A 14,850-nucleotide genomic window follows, 5' to 3' on the forward strand; every position below is an offset into this window, starting at 1 on the left:
AGATAATATTAATATTTAATAAAACAGTCACTAGGATTTTTTTTTAAATAATAAAGACCTTGCTGTAGAGAAGGCAAAAATAATGAAACACCAGTTTGTGATACTCTGACTCCATCTGAATAGTGCTTTCCCCATGAGCACCAAAGTCAGTGGCACTACTTGTGGAGTAATAGGTTATGGGTTGTAACAGGATCATAATCTGATCCTACACAGGGAAAGAAATGTCTTCTGCAAACACCACTGGCAGCTTTGAACTCAATTAAGTGGTCTAAGAAGCAGCACACCTCCTTTTGCTCCCCAATTATTATTATTTTGACCAGCCACTACAGCATTCTTAGCGCTTTTTCAAACATAGACAGATGCATGGTCCATGCCCAGAGGAAATTATGGTCCAGCACAGATGCAACAAGCTGAGGCACAGATAGGCCCTGATCCTGCACTCGACTCCCTGCAGGTGGATTCCTGCACTGATGGGGCCCTGCATGGGGAAGCAGAAATAAGTCTCAGATTGCAGCTTCAGGGCCTTAATTAAGCACGGCAGGATTCAATTTTCAATCGGTAAATGTCGGCGATCATCGTCAGCGTCTCTCCCCACTCATGTGTTGCGGTCATTGGCAGAGTTCCCTGGGCAGCTTGAGAGGACGAGCTGGCTGAATATTAACTCCATCCTTCCCAACACATCAGCAAGCTTTTATCTGGGCATTCAGCTTTCTGGCTACCTAAATCCATGTGTGCTCAGTAGTGCAGGTACGTGGTTCTAGGCAGTGCAGCCTAGAAGAAACAATCTTTTTCCTTCTGTAAGGAAGAATTTCCGTCACTGATAAGGGACATTTACAGAGAGGGGAAGTTATTTTTTTTTAATATGGCTTGAGGGCTTAATAAATGGATATGAGTTTATCTTTCTATTTATTTGTGCATGTGTATGGCTGGACTTGTGAATGTAGCTGTGTGAATGCACTCATGTCTACCAGTGTTGGATGTGGATGTTTTTATGTATCTCTGTGGTGTCTGTTCGGGTGTCCATAAACTTGTCTCTCTGAATATGGCTACATATTAACTGTGCACCAGAATTTGTGTGTGGTGTCTGTGAGCATCTGTGCATGGTTACTTGTGTGTACAAGATTTTGTAGCTCAACAAAGACTTCCATAGCCAAAACCAAGTGAGGCACCTGAAGCCCATTGAAGATCTGGGCCGAAGTGACTTAGGTCACTTATCCCACACCTTGCTTCCTACAGGCTCTATGGCTTGGATTTTCAGAGTAGCCTAAGGGAGTTAGATGCCTGAGTCCCACTGAAATTTGGAAATCTAACTCCCGTAGGCTCATCTGAAAATCGCAGCATCCGTTTGGAATAAAGGACTATTAATAGCAGACTTTTTTTAATTTTGATTTCCTGCTGATGCGAACATTGAAATCAATACAAACAAAATACTTGGAAATAATCCTTGAAAACAAAAACCAAATCCTTCCAATCCTAGACATGGTACATGTGATGTTCCTTTCTAAAGGGGAAAACAGCCCACCCAAATTCCACCAGCCCTACCACATTGCTTGATAAGGCAGCACAGGCAAATGAAGAGAAGGAAGGATAGATGCAGGAGTGTAGGAGGAAGACGAAATGGACGGTTAAGGCAGGGAAAAGCAACAAAAAGGATCTGTTCATTTGCGACGCCAGGGGGTTACACTTGCTCCAGCTGAAGAATGGCATCTGACAGGGGCGTGATCTCCAGTGTAAATTAACGCAGCTCGCCGCATATTCCAGCTCATAACCGCTTAGCATATGTTACTGCTGTCATGTTAATGCTTGCTAGGCCAAGGGGCTAACCTGCCCCGCTGAGGAGAGCTGTGCGAATAGCTATCGGCCATACCGAAAAACCTGTTTCATTTAATTTCTGAGGGTTTTTTATTTACTTTTTTTTTTAAATAAAAGGAAAACAAATTTCTAAACAAAAATTCATTTCGAATGGGAAAATGAAAATGTTTTGATATGTTTCTGCTTTTTTCTTTCTTTTTTTTTTTGGACTGAACACTTTGGTGAATTTGACCCAATTCACGAAATGGTTTGGTCAACCCAAATCTGCATTTTTCATTGAAAAAAAGGTTCCAATGAAAAAACTGGCCCAGTGCTATGCCTGAGCCTCCCGCAAACGTCCCCATCATGCTTGCCAGGCCCCAGGGCCGATGGTCTGCACAGTTCCCAAGTGCAGCACATGTAGTCTCGGCCTGGAGCCCAGCAGAGAAGCTGTGAGCTTGGCATACGCGGACATGGAGTGTTTCACCAAACCAGGAGCTCCCAACAGGAGCCTCTTTGTTCTATCCATAACCCAAACCCAGGCCCACAATCACCCGTAGGTGCACAGCAAGGGCAGGCCATAAACACTGGGTCTCTCTGCCTAGCAAGAGTGGGCCAGGAGGGCAGCTCTCAACAGCTACCAGCTGCCAGCAAAAAGACAAGGAGAAATAACAACTACCTCCACGGCTCTCGCTGTCCGCCGGCTTCACCTGGATTGGACGGGCCATCTGCAACGAGAGAGAAAGATGGGGAATGAGACACCGCTGCCCGCCTGCCAGTCACACGGTGGCGCCAGCAGCACCGGGGAATTCAACAGCACTGCCTTAGGGTGGAGAGATGCAGCTAGGAATATTACCTCCTCCCCATAGTGATGCTCTCAGGCCTGTGCAGTGGTATAAGCCCTTGGGCACTCCGTGCCCAACTACTCTCCCATTAGGAGCCCCTCTTCCCGCTGTGCCAGTAAGCGCCTGTCATGCCCGTGTGGAGAGTGTCCTGGGGATGTGGAGATGCACAACTGCAAGCCAAGACCCATGACATGATTGCAAGCCAGGACCTGCAGAAAGGTGCCAAAGCAGCTTCTTTCAGATCTTCTTGGAGGAATGCAGCCCCCACCCCTCCCTATCCTGGCAGTGCAGAGAACACCCCTCCTTTAAATACACACAGCCTGTACCAAGGAACCCTGCATCTTCCAGGCAGCGGATTGCTGGCTGAGAAAGACTCAGGGCCTTGAAGCAAACACTTCAGCATTTCAGAATCTAATATCCAGGGGGCAGTGTGGTCCAGTGGTTAAAGAATAAGCCTGGGGACCTGTGAGCTATTCCTAACTCTGCCACTGACTCAGTACGGCCTTGCGGAAGTCACTTAATTGTGTTTCCATTTCTCTCTCTGTCTTTCTGTAAAATGCGGGGAAACAAGACATCCATACCAGGCAGGGGTGGTGTTTCATTAATGCTCCTATGGGGAACTGAGATCCTTGAGGGATAACTCTAGAGAAGGGCTTGTGCCCAGTCATCTAATGTGCATGCACAAACCTGATCTGTATGCACAAAGGCTGCATGTATTTATGCAGGCGGACCTGCTGGGGCCAGTAGTGGAAAACACTGTTCCCAGTAGTGTAAAACACCTCAAAGCATCATCCGCACAGGAGAGGAGGAGATTACCTAGTGTCACAAACCCCTCCAGCTCTAAATGGTGTTTGGGCTCTGCACTCGTCTCACTAATTCTGATCTAACCTGGAGTGACTCCCGCAAAGTCAACAGGATGAGAGGACAATTAGGTTATTATCGGCACGGGGCGGGGGGGTGGGGATTTTCAAAGCACCTAAGTGACTAAGGAGACTGAGTCCCTTTTCCAAAAGCACATCTTGTGCTCGGGAGCCTGCGTCTCACTGAAAATGAATTCACAAGCAATATACCTTCTCCCTCGAGGAGCCCAAAATTGGAGGCCAACAGCCTCCACAGTTAGGATCTCTTGCGCAAGAGGCTCATTTCCATAACTACGTGAGAAAAATCCAGCAGCCTCAGTCCTCACTCAGGCAAAGCTCCCATTGACTTGAGTCGGTAAAATTTTTTTGCCTGAGCAAGATCTGCTCACATCCTAGAGGATTAGGTCCTCGACTAAGTTTGGTGGTTGAAGGCACAACCGTGATGAAAAACGTATAATGAAGTCAAGTGCAAAAAAGTTATGAACTGAAGTCTATAAAGAGACTATCCCCACTCACATACACCCATTGCTGAGAGATTCCAGCTCCAAGTGACTGATTGGTCACATGCTTTGTGACTCCCAAGAATTCAGCATTCTGGTGCTTCTGCTCCTGGGTCACATTTCCAGCTGTGTCAATGTCCAGGATGTAACTGCAGAAGACCATCCTTACCTGGGCAGAGAGATTGAGCATCTGGCTGCACGCTTGTGCCCAGTCATCCAATGTGCATGCACAAACCTGATCTGTATGCACAAAGGCTGCATGTATTTATGCAGGCGGACCTGCTGGGGCCAGTAGTGGAAAACACTGTTCCCAGCCAGCGTCCCTGAGGTTAATGGTTTCAGCGAGATATGTGCATCTCTCTTTCCGGCACCTGATCAAACCAGGGAATGAAGATTCTGCCTCTGGCCAAAGGGGTGATGAGTTGGAGATGGAGACCACACAGAGGGGAACTATTGGGCCCTTTCTGCAGGAATGGGGTTCTACCTGCTGGCTGACCGAGAGACAGATGCACAGACTTGCAATGCCTCCTCCATACCATGCGCCAGCTCCCAATGTTTCAGTGCACCAATTCGGAATGGTGCTTTTCTCTCTGCAGGCAGCACTATCATCAAACCTCAAATGCCCCCCGCGCCAGCTGATTGTTGCAGTCCCCTGCGGCATCCCGGGACTTTGTTGGCTAAGCGCTGGTCTTTGCATTAAGCCAGTGACTGGGCACCAAACCCAACCTAGCCTCTGATTCACTCATCCCCTTATTGCTACGGATTGATTGTATTGATTTATGGAGCGCCTCTGGCCATAGCCACCCTACTAGGTGCAAGCCCCAGCATGAGTCAGGCAGCAGTATCCAGTCTCCAGCCCAGTGCTGCCGCCCGGATGTCTCTTGGGTGTCCGTTTGGGTAGGCGCGGATGTAAGCGGGATTCCCAGAGAAGGACTCTCATCCAGACCGTTCCCCCAACACCCAACTGAGAGATCTGAGCAAAGCAGTGGCTGCTGCTTGCCGTCTGCATCAATAACCTGCGCAGGTTGGGAAGCTTTGTGCTGTCTTTGTGCACGGTCGGGCAGCATCGTCCAGATGTGCACTTGGGAACAGGCTCAGGGGAGGGCAACAGCTGTACTAGTCACACACACACACCCCTCCCACCCCTGCTGCATCCTCAAGAACCAGCTTTATTTCTAGCCAGGAAGAAAACCTGGGATTAAGATAAACAGATGGGGAGGGAAATGCAGGAACTGGACTCTGAGCTCAGCCCCACCAGTGCAAATCCGGGGGGGGGGGGTAGGGAGGGGGAGGCTTCATTGAAGCTCATGGCTTTACGCCTGCATATGGCAGAATCCAGAATGTTTAACGGCAGCAGTGGGAGGGGGAAGGGAGGAGCGGGAGAGGTTCAGGAGCAACCCCAAGGGGAATTCAGCACCTGAGAACATTCTGCCCCCTCCACCCCCCACCCCGGCCGCCCATCCCCCCACAGGCCTGTCACTCCAGCTCGTGGCACCTTGGGTAAAGGAGTTGTCGTCATGGAAACGGTTATTCACCACATGGAACCTGACATTTGTGGTTGCCATGGCAACCAGCTCTTAGGGGCATTCCCTCCGCTTTGCACAAAAGAGACATTTTGATATGATCTTTGGCGACGGGGCTGGTGGGGAGGAGTGGGGGGACAAGGGGGACAGGGCCCCCCCCCATTGCTCCCAGTGACTCTCTAGGCTCTGCCAGTGGGACGCAACCCTCGCGGGATCGGCAGGATGAACTGGCATTATATAAACAGGTCCCTTGGCCACCAAGGCCCCAGCTGCTCCATACGGGAGCCCCAGTGGGGCAGACCTTGGCCAGAAGCAGCCCCCGGTGGGAACTGCAGAGCTATGGCATACAAAGCCCTCTGAGCCCCTGGCTACAGGGGAGTGGGGAGAGATGCACTGAGGCCTGGGAGTCAGCTGTCTAGTCTCAGATGCCCTGGGGTGCATCCAGAGCAGATTTCAATGGAGTTGCACGAGGATAACTAAGAGCAGCATCTGGCTCTGGGATTGTGACCAAGATGGCCTGGGGGGCTCCCTGAGCCGCTCTTCAGACCCCAGCTCGCTCTCACCCCGCCGCCTGAGCCACACTGAGGTCTCTCCTCTGCTCTCACTCATCTCCGGGAAGCTGACCCAAGCACCGCTCAGACCCACTCCCACTGGCTCGGGGCTGCAACCAGAACCAGCCTGACCATGAGATGACCAGGTTCTGGCCAGGCTGAGCAGCCCCATGTAGCTCCCAATCCCTAGCCAGTTCTAACAAGCCCCACTTCCCACTTCCTCTCCCTCCAGTTGATCCGTTGCCAGCAGAGCCGCGAAGGGGCGGCTTGGCTCTTTCTCACCTGCTCAGGGAGACGTGGGTAGAGATGCAGAAGGCGAGATATAGAAGCCTCTCAAAGCAGTGAAAGGCATTTATATTTGGAGAAGAAATTCAGACTCCTCTGCTTAACATTTGCAGCGAGAGGTCTCCACCGCCGGCCTAACCATGGAGGAGGCATCATGCTTATCGCTGGAGTTTCCTGGCAATGGCAGCACAGAGCTAAGGAGGCACCATGACCTTAATTCCAGCTCCACCACTGCTATAATGGCAAACAAACTACAAAAGGCCCCACAAGCAGAGACGTAAATGTCAGGAAATTCGATAGCAGCTTTAACTTGGCCCATGTGTGTGTTCAGGCTGCATAGCCCAGAGACACTCCACTAGGAGGGGTGACCAGAACAATGAGCCATATAGAATAAGTGGCTTGATACCAGGTCTCAAGCCACAGCACCTTACGCTGACAGGTGAGTATTTGCTCCTCCCATTTTACAGAGGGACAGACCGAGGCATGGGGAGGGAAAGTGACTTGTCCAAGGTCACCCAGTGAGTCAGTGGCAGAGCTGGAGATACAACCAAAGTCTTGTGCTCCTCGTGCCCCGCTCTAGCTGTCATGTCCTACTGCATTAGACATGATGTGGCATGCACATCCACACATGTACAGACCAATGGGCACAGCTATGTACATATACGCAGCTACGTTCACGGTGCCCAAATGAACACAGAGACCCACCATGAACACATGCAGTCAGGACACATGCGTGCACACAAACACAAACATATAGAGGCAGGCACCCCTGCACAGACGTGTGTATTACACACAGACATGCCCTTACACAGGCATGCATGCATCTCCCACACACATATGTGTGAATCCTCTGAAGTATCTGACCACTGGTCTGGCCCAGGATGGCCGTTCTTATCTCCCACGTGCACGGACATATGCATGCATGTACCAGACCCACCCACCCAGACACATGCATGTACTACACACGCCCACACCCATGTGGCTCAGAGGATTTTTGATAGTGATTTATGAAGCCGAGCCTGCCTCACAGACTGAGCTTGATTTTCCTCATTAAATTATTTAGATGAGCATTAAAAATTAACCTATTTATTCATTTCTGAAGAATATCACATTAACATTTAGCACATGCTGCTGGGCCGGCAAGGGCCACGCTCCCCCGCCCCTCACCGCCAGTGCCTCGCAGCGCTTCCTACCTGCCGCTAATGATAGGCAGCGTTGTCAGCTCTGTGACCCACCGGGCAGGGGACCAATGGCCTTGCAAAGCGCTCCCAGCGACATGGTGGTGGTGTGGCCAGACACACCAGCAAGGGAACATCACCTGGTTAATCAATCCCTCCCTCTCTCTCTGTCACACCACCCCCCCGACACACCCACTGAGTGTGTCTCTCCCCCTTACCCTACTTTCTCTCTCTCTCTCTCTCTCTCTCTCACACACACACACACACACGCTCTGTGTGTGTCTGTCCCCTCACCCTACCTCGCACAAACACACACCACTCTGTGCATGCATCTCTTGCTTTCTTTCTCCACCTTCTTTCTCACACTCACACACTGTGTCTCTCTCCGGCACTACCCCCTTCTCTGTCACATGCACACATACCAATCCATCTGTGCGCGTGTGTGCGTGTGTGTCTCTCACACACACACACGCACACACACAGAGTGCCTATGCATTTCTCTCCCCTGGCCTCCCACTGGGCAGCGCCCAGCCAGCCTGGCTGGGATCGAGGGGTGCACTGACCGCAGGTGCGTTTGCAGGCTATCTGCATTTGGATGATGGAAAGCTCATCCTTCAGGATTCATGCCGATCCCCAAGTGGTCAGGAGCTGCCTTGTGGGAGGAGCAGAAGGACAGCCTGGAGCAGCCAATTCCTTTCCCGGTGAGGGAGACAGTAAGAGGCCTTTACGATGTGGCTCTGTATATATTAGAATATAAATTGCACCCTGCTCATGTAGGGTTTGGACTCTGAAGCCCAGTTGGGCGAGGGATTTGGTGGCTACTCTAGCTCCTTTACTGTGACATTCCTGCTCCTGTTTTCTGATGCAATTGCTGAGAATGAGGATGACTGGGATGAAATTCTGCCACAGGAAGAGAGTGGGAGTTTTCCTATAGATTCCAGTGGGGCCAGGATTTCACCCCTGGAGTCCCCCTACCTGTTGCCCTGCCCAAGGGCCAAATCCTGAGCAGATCCAGGCAAAACTCCTTTCGAAGTCGATAGGAGGTTTCCCAGTGAGCAAGGAGTGAGTAAAGCCCCTGGGCTTTGATTCCAGCTGATTACAATTTGCTCCACAAAATGCGCCATTTCCCCCAGAGTATTCCTGGGGATGAGCAGCCCCCAAACGGCCACACTGATGCACCGAGTGAGCGGCCACCCCAGTGACCCAACAGCCCAGCCCCCATCCTGCAGCCATCTCCTCCAGGAGAGGGAGAGACCGTCCCCTCCTGCTTCCTGGGACGTCAGGTCGGGATGCTCAGCAAACCATGTGCTGCAGAGAGGCCCAAGGGAGGAGCAGGCCTCGCTCTCTATTAATTACGTGTAAGTGATGTAGAATAGCCCCTCCGGTGCAACACAGGGTAACCCAGCGGCGTTAAGTAGGTCAGAGGCAGCGTGTGCTGGCTCTGTAGGGCCCTCACTAGAAACAAGAACACTGAAGCACTCGCCAGGATCAGGGCAGGGGTCTTCAGCATTGAATCACCGGTTCACTGCTGGCCAGTTTAGAACTCCCTGCCTATTGGATCACAGCCACTAAACATCCATTCAAAGCACCAGGGTCCGGAACCTCACTTGCCCATTCAGCTCCTGTATCTGGGCAGGCGATGATGGATCAATGCCCCAGAACATGAAGGGCGAATAGCAGCAGAGTGTATCTTTCTGCATGTCCCCACATGCTACTCTATCAACGGACCTCAATCCTGACCTGGCAGATGAAAGGAGAGTTTAGTCTTCATTGATCTTTCAGTCCTTGGTGGTCTCCATTGAGAGCATCAGTAAGGTTGGCCATTAACATGGTACTAACCGAACGCTGCTCTGGCACATCCAGCTGAGCATCTCAAAGCGCTTTAAGAACGTTAAAGAATTCGACCTCCCAACTCCCCTCCCCCATCAGGTAGGTAAGCATTGTCCCCATTTTGAAACTGAGGTGGAGGAAGTGACTTGCCCAAAGTCACACAGGAAGTCTGGAACAGAACCAGGAAAAGAACCCAGGGGTCCTGGCTCTACGACTCCTGCTCTAACCGCTAGATCCAACCTTTGTGGAATTAGTGCCAAGAGTGGTGGTAAATTGTCCTATGAGAACCGGACTGAGAATCCCCAATTCATTTCACCTGAGCCCCTGCTGAAGGCCATCATTTCAGGCAGAGCAGGATGGGTGTCATCCTTTTCCTGGCTCAGCTGGCTGTGAGTGACAGGCAGGTGGAGAGGGAAGCTGTCCCCGTGCCTCTGGAAGATGAGCAGTGAGTGAAGACAGATAGCAGTGTGCAGACATCCAGGCTGAGTGAAGGACAATGACACACAAGATCAGTCGCTTCACCTCCTCGGGTGCTCTGCCGCTTCTTACTTTTTCCTTAACACAATCAGTCACCCCCGTCTTCGCTCCTGCTACTCCGCCAGCAAGGCGAGCTCCTTATCACTGTGACTCGGAAAGTCTTTGGATTTCCCTGATATCCCTATGGAAGTGACAGCGCCATTACTGTGCATTATCATCAGATAACCAACGGGGGAGTCCATCTCATCGCAGCAATTATGAGCCTCTTTGCACAGCAGGCTCTTGGGCAGACACATCCTGAAGTGGGCTGTTTGATGGGGTGAGTCACTGGCCATTCTGCCCTCACTTGACCCTCTCCATTAGCGTGCCTGAGGGCAGCACGCCTGAGGCCACGGACACCAAAGCTTCCCCGTCACTCTGGTCCTTCCTTGCCCTTTACAATTGGTCTTATTGGAGGTAAGGGTCCGAAAGGTGGTAAGAGGCATGTTCCAGCTCTCCTGGAGTCCTTTTCACATGCTGCAAAAGAAATCTAAATCACATTTCCCAAAAGAAATCTAACTCATGGAAAGTAAAATCCAAAACCAAATCCAGTTGACATGGGTGTTGAAGTAATGCCACCGACTTCAGCAGGAGTCATTCTGAATGTACGCTGGGCTAAATAAGAGTGGAAGCTGGCCCATAACCTCTCGCCCAAGCCTGCACTGACGTAACTAAACACACTGAAAGTTTTTCTAGAGCAGATTCATTGATTTGAAGGCCAAAAGGGTCCATTGTGATCATCTAACCTGACCTCCTGCGTAGCACAAGCCAGAGAACATCATCCACTAATCTCAGCATCAAGCCCAGAACTTCTGCGTAAGCTATAGCCTCTCTTTTAAAAAGACATCCCGTCTTGATTCAAAGACTTCAATTAATGGAGAAGCCACCCCATCCCTAGGTATGCCAACGGTCAATCATCCTTTGTGTTGCAAACATGCACCTTATTTCTAGTCTCAATTTATCTGGCTTCAGCAGAGTTCCCAAGACCCTGCCCTTCAGGGGTTTTGTTATGTTTTTGTGGTTGGGATTTTATTATTATTCTATATGCATATTGACACCACCCAATGCCATGGCATCCCTTAGACTACTCGCTCCCAATCTTACTTGAGTGGCCCCTCTGTCTCTCCTGCTCGCTGCCTGTGGAAAGGTCTTTTGGAGAAATGCTCTGGTTTAAGTCCCTGGGTTTCATATAGGCGTATCTGGGTGAAATTTCATGGCCTGTGACATACAGGAGGCCAGACTAGATGATCTAATGGTCCCTCCTTAATAGTGAGCCTCTGTGCTGCCCCTCTCCTATTTGACTAGTGATGCTTTAACCCACAGGGCTAGGTCGCTGCTCAGAGCAAAGTGAAACACATCAGGCAGGACCGGAGGAAGAGCAAGGGAGCTGCATTCATAAAATGCTGCGGTGCAGTCACCTCGTTACTCCCACCACATAACAGGAACAAGACGGAAGGCAGGGGGTCGGGCGCATAGCTAAGCGTCTTGGTAATGCAATGAGAATGGTGCGATCTCCACCTCTGCCCTACCCTATGCATTGTAAGGGAGCAGGCATGCAAGGGACCTGAGACTCACTACTGCTCTGTGCAGCACATACACTTCATGCTCAGCCTCACCTGAGCCCCTGCACCGAGTCCCATCGTCTAGTGAGCCCAGCTTCACGCCACTCCCGGATCTGCAAGATCATTATCACCAGGCTTCTAAAAGCTCCCGATTCATGACTGGGAGCTGACCATAATGCCAAGTAGGCTAAGGCAGCTGCAGTGAGATGGGCGGAGGCAGGCATCTCCAGCTCAAGTCTTCACCTGCCGTTGGTACAGATGCACCAAGAAAGTTTCTCCATTCCCCGTGACCAGGATCCCAGGCTCCCCTAGGCCTGAGGAGAAACACCCCACTAGGGTAATTCACCCCAAGTATTTTCAGGTGGCCTTTTACTCCAGGTCCTTCTGGTCTTGACAGCTTAGTAAGGGGAAGCCAGCTACCCCCTTGCCCCAACTGAGGTCCCGGGGGGGCGGAAGCCCGTCCATTCCCCCATCTCCTATTTTTCGCTAGGTCACTCTCGCTCAAATCCAGGAGAAAAGCTCTTCTGGGGATACTGCCTCCATTTAGCAGACACAGAACAAGAAAGAGTCCTTGTGACAATCTGAAACCCAAGACTTCCGATGTTGTTGCACAAGGATAGATTGGGTGAGGCGATCAGAAACCACAGTACCTGTGCTGTTCAAATGCATTAAACTCACCCAAATCTACAGGGCTACCACTCTGAAACCAATCTTACTGGTGACGAATAAAGTTGTCTGATCCTGTTGGGGGACATCAAGCAAGGGATCTTCCCTAGTGGGGAAAATTACCATCACAGCAGCCTCCTGTATGAAATTCTCCTCTATACTCTTACCAACAGCATCCTTTCCTCCTCTCGCCCACTCCTAGTTCTCCCCTCTTGGATGCTCTCCATTTGCATAAGAAGGGTCATCACCCCCTTTGGTCTTACTGGTACCCACGGGGGGGGGGAGGGGGATTCCTTTTAGTAGTGTTCGGGGCAGTCCTGCCAATGATGCTTAATGAGAGAACCCTGATACTTCCCTCTTGGAAGGCTCCATCATCCACCATCTGCCCCATTTTCTCTCTGACTCTTGCAAAAGAATTATCTGATCAGATACATTGAGTCCTCCCTGCCTGGAAGGAGGCTGGATGACAGTAGGGCTAGGAACTGACTGGACAGGACCCACTGCTCCTCTAGCCAATTCTGCATCACTGCGAAGTGTCGAGATGCCCTCGGACATCCCACCTGAAGCCCCTGGAGTGATGCTGAAGGTCCTGAGACCTCAGTGATAGGCCCAAGGGCCTGAGAAATTCCCCAGAAGCTTTAGTCTCAGGCCAAGAGGCTGAGATCAGGCAGGAATGGTTAGAGGGTTTTTACTAAGGCTGGGAGAGGAGTGGGACCCATATCATGCCCCTCCAGAACAACATTATTCAGACCTGCGAAGCAAAACTTGGCTCCTGTTTGTAGGTATCTGCTCTTCTCCAAAGAGTCAAACCCAAATGGCTGTGGGACATGGCAGCACCTGTTACACAGTCACCCCCTCCCCCACTGCAGCTTAATTACAGTGATTTGGGAGAGATGGGTCCCTGCTAATTTAATGTTCTTTTGTTGTCGAGAAACAGGAGGCCGGTGGTTCTGTGCTTCAGAACTAGGCTATGATGGGGACCTCTCCACCCAGGCCTCTGCGTACAGGCCTTAATTAACTCCCAGTTCCCATGGTAACCACTAACGGTGCCGCTCACTTCCTGACAGCCAGGCTGCTGCAGCTCCTCTTTCCGACCGATGCAAATAGAGAGAGATAGAAAACCCTCCTACAACAACAACGCACACATGGAAAAACCAGGCCTGGATGGAAATCCTCAGCAGCGCAATGATGAGGGGCCAGGGTTTGAGTGGGGGAAATTTGCAGTGGCCTGAGCACATGTGAAGGCTGGTGTGCTCCCGCACATACGTGTATATAAGTGAGGCTGGGGAGGGCCCACATTTGAGCATGCATGGAAAATGTATGTACTCATGTCTGTGTATTTGGGGAGCATGTACGTGCCATTGCATTGGGGAGCGTGGGCGTGTTTGGGAAGAAGTGTGTGTACGTGCGGGGGTAGGTGTCTTCGTTCACACACGTGGGTGGGAGCCTGCTCAGAGAAAGATACCTCCAGCTGAGCAACGTGCCCACGCTCTGCCATGGGCACTGCATACGTGCTTGTGCATTTCTGCTTGGGGAGAGCACCCACTGGCGCGCAGGAAGAGAGCACAGGCGTGCCCTTTGAGGCAGCATGTGGGTGCTGGTGTCGACCTTTCAGTCTTATTAGCTCTCCAGTTCCCAATGTTTATCCTGGCAGCCCATTTTCCCAATGCCCATTGTATGCATGCTTCTGCTGCATCTTTCGGCTAAGCCCCTCTATTCCCCTGCACTCCCCTTGGGGCAGATTCACCAGTGGAATAAGCTGATGGGATTCCCACTGAAGTGAATGTGAATTGCAGTCTCTTCTTAGCCAGGGCTGAATCTGGCCCTGTGGCTTCATACTGTGGCACTGTTTCACGGTGCCAGCCCTGGTGTGTTCCCTGCATTGCTATGTTCTACTGCTGGCGTCACTGTGAGCAGCCCCCTCTCTGGTGGACTCAGAGCTGGGGAAATGTGCGAGATGCTGAGGATTTCTATTTAAAAAACCCACAAAAAGGGACGGTGCAGGCAATGGCCGCGCAAGCTTCCCTCACCCTGCGCTGATGCTGGACCACTGCAGGAATGGAAGATTGGAGTCCAGCCTTCACCTCCATTCAAGCTCCAGGCCCTAAACCGAGCTCCCGAAAGCTTCCCCAGGCACTGTCAGTTGCAGCATCCTGGATGAGCACAGCTGGCTCAATAGGTCGTGAATGGAGAGGCAGCTTTGGAGATATTGACCTAGGCTGGATTCACCCCAGCATTAGAGGTGAATGTCTGGCAACCCCACGATTAGCTCCCTTCAAGCGAGCCAGTCCCACTCTGTTAACTGCTATCTCTGTTAACCTCAGTGCATTGCCTTCCTCATGGGCGGGCCTGAGCCAGCGGTGATTCACACCAGCGCCAGATCAGGAGCAAGAAGCAAATCAGATGCCATGTCCTTACGTTCTAGTGCTGCTCCTTGTGCACCCTCCACAGGAGCCAGCTTTGCTGCATCTCAACCTCTGGTGCATTCCCAGCAACTCTCTGCTCTAGTGTTGCTGCCTCCCTGTAATTTTCCGTTCTCGTGTCCCTGCATTCCCAGGCTCTCACCATGTCCATGCATCTCAATACACCCACTGCTGCTCTTCAACCTACCCCTATTCCCTGCTTGGATCAATACCAATTCCTGCCACTTATCTGCCTACCTTTCAGCAAGCCCTTCTTTGTTCTGCATAGATATAAAACTGATACTGTACCTTGCCAGAAGAATCACACTCCCCCCTCCTCC

General features: G+C 51.3%; 1 protein-coding gene across 2 annotated transcripts in view; it reads right to left on the minus strand.

Moving 5' to 3' along the window:
* CELF5 (CUGBP Elav-like family member 5) overlaps positions 1–14,850 on the minus strand; it is a 57,659-nt gene that overhangs the window by 24,247 nt on the left and 18,562 nt on the right. The window contains exon 3 of one of the 2 annotated variants that reach the window (XM_032778904.2): positions 2,471–2,519. In XM_032778904.2, coding sequence (XP_032634795.1) covers positions 2,471–2,519 — 49 coding nt within the window. Of the gene's footprint in view, positions 1–2,467; positions 2,520–14,850 lie in introns of both variants that reach the window. The other variant, XM_032778830.2, reaches the window with a different exon arrangement.

This window comes from Chelonoidis abingdonii, chromosome 11 (genome assembly GCF_003597395.2).
Source record: "Chelonoidis abingdonii isolate Lonesome George chromosome 11, CheloAbing_2.0, whole genome shotgun sequence".
Classification (NCBI taxonomy): Eukaryota; Metazoa; Chordata; order Testudines; family Testudinidae; genus Chelonoidis; species Chelonoidis abingdonii.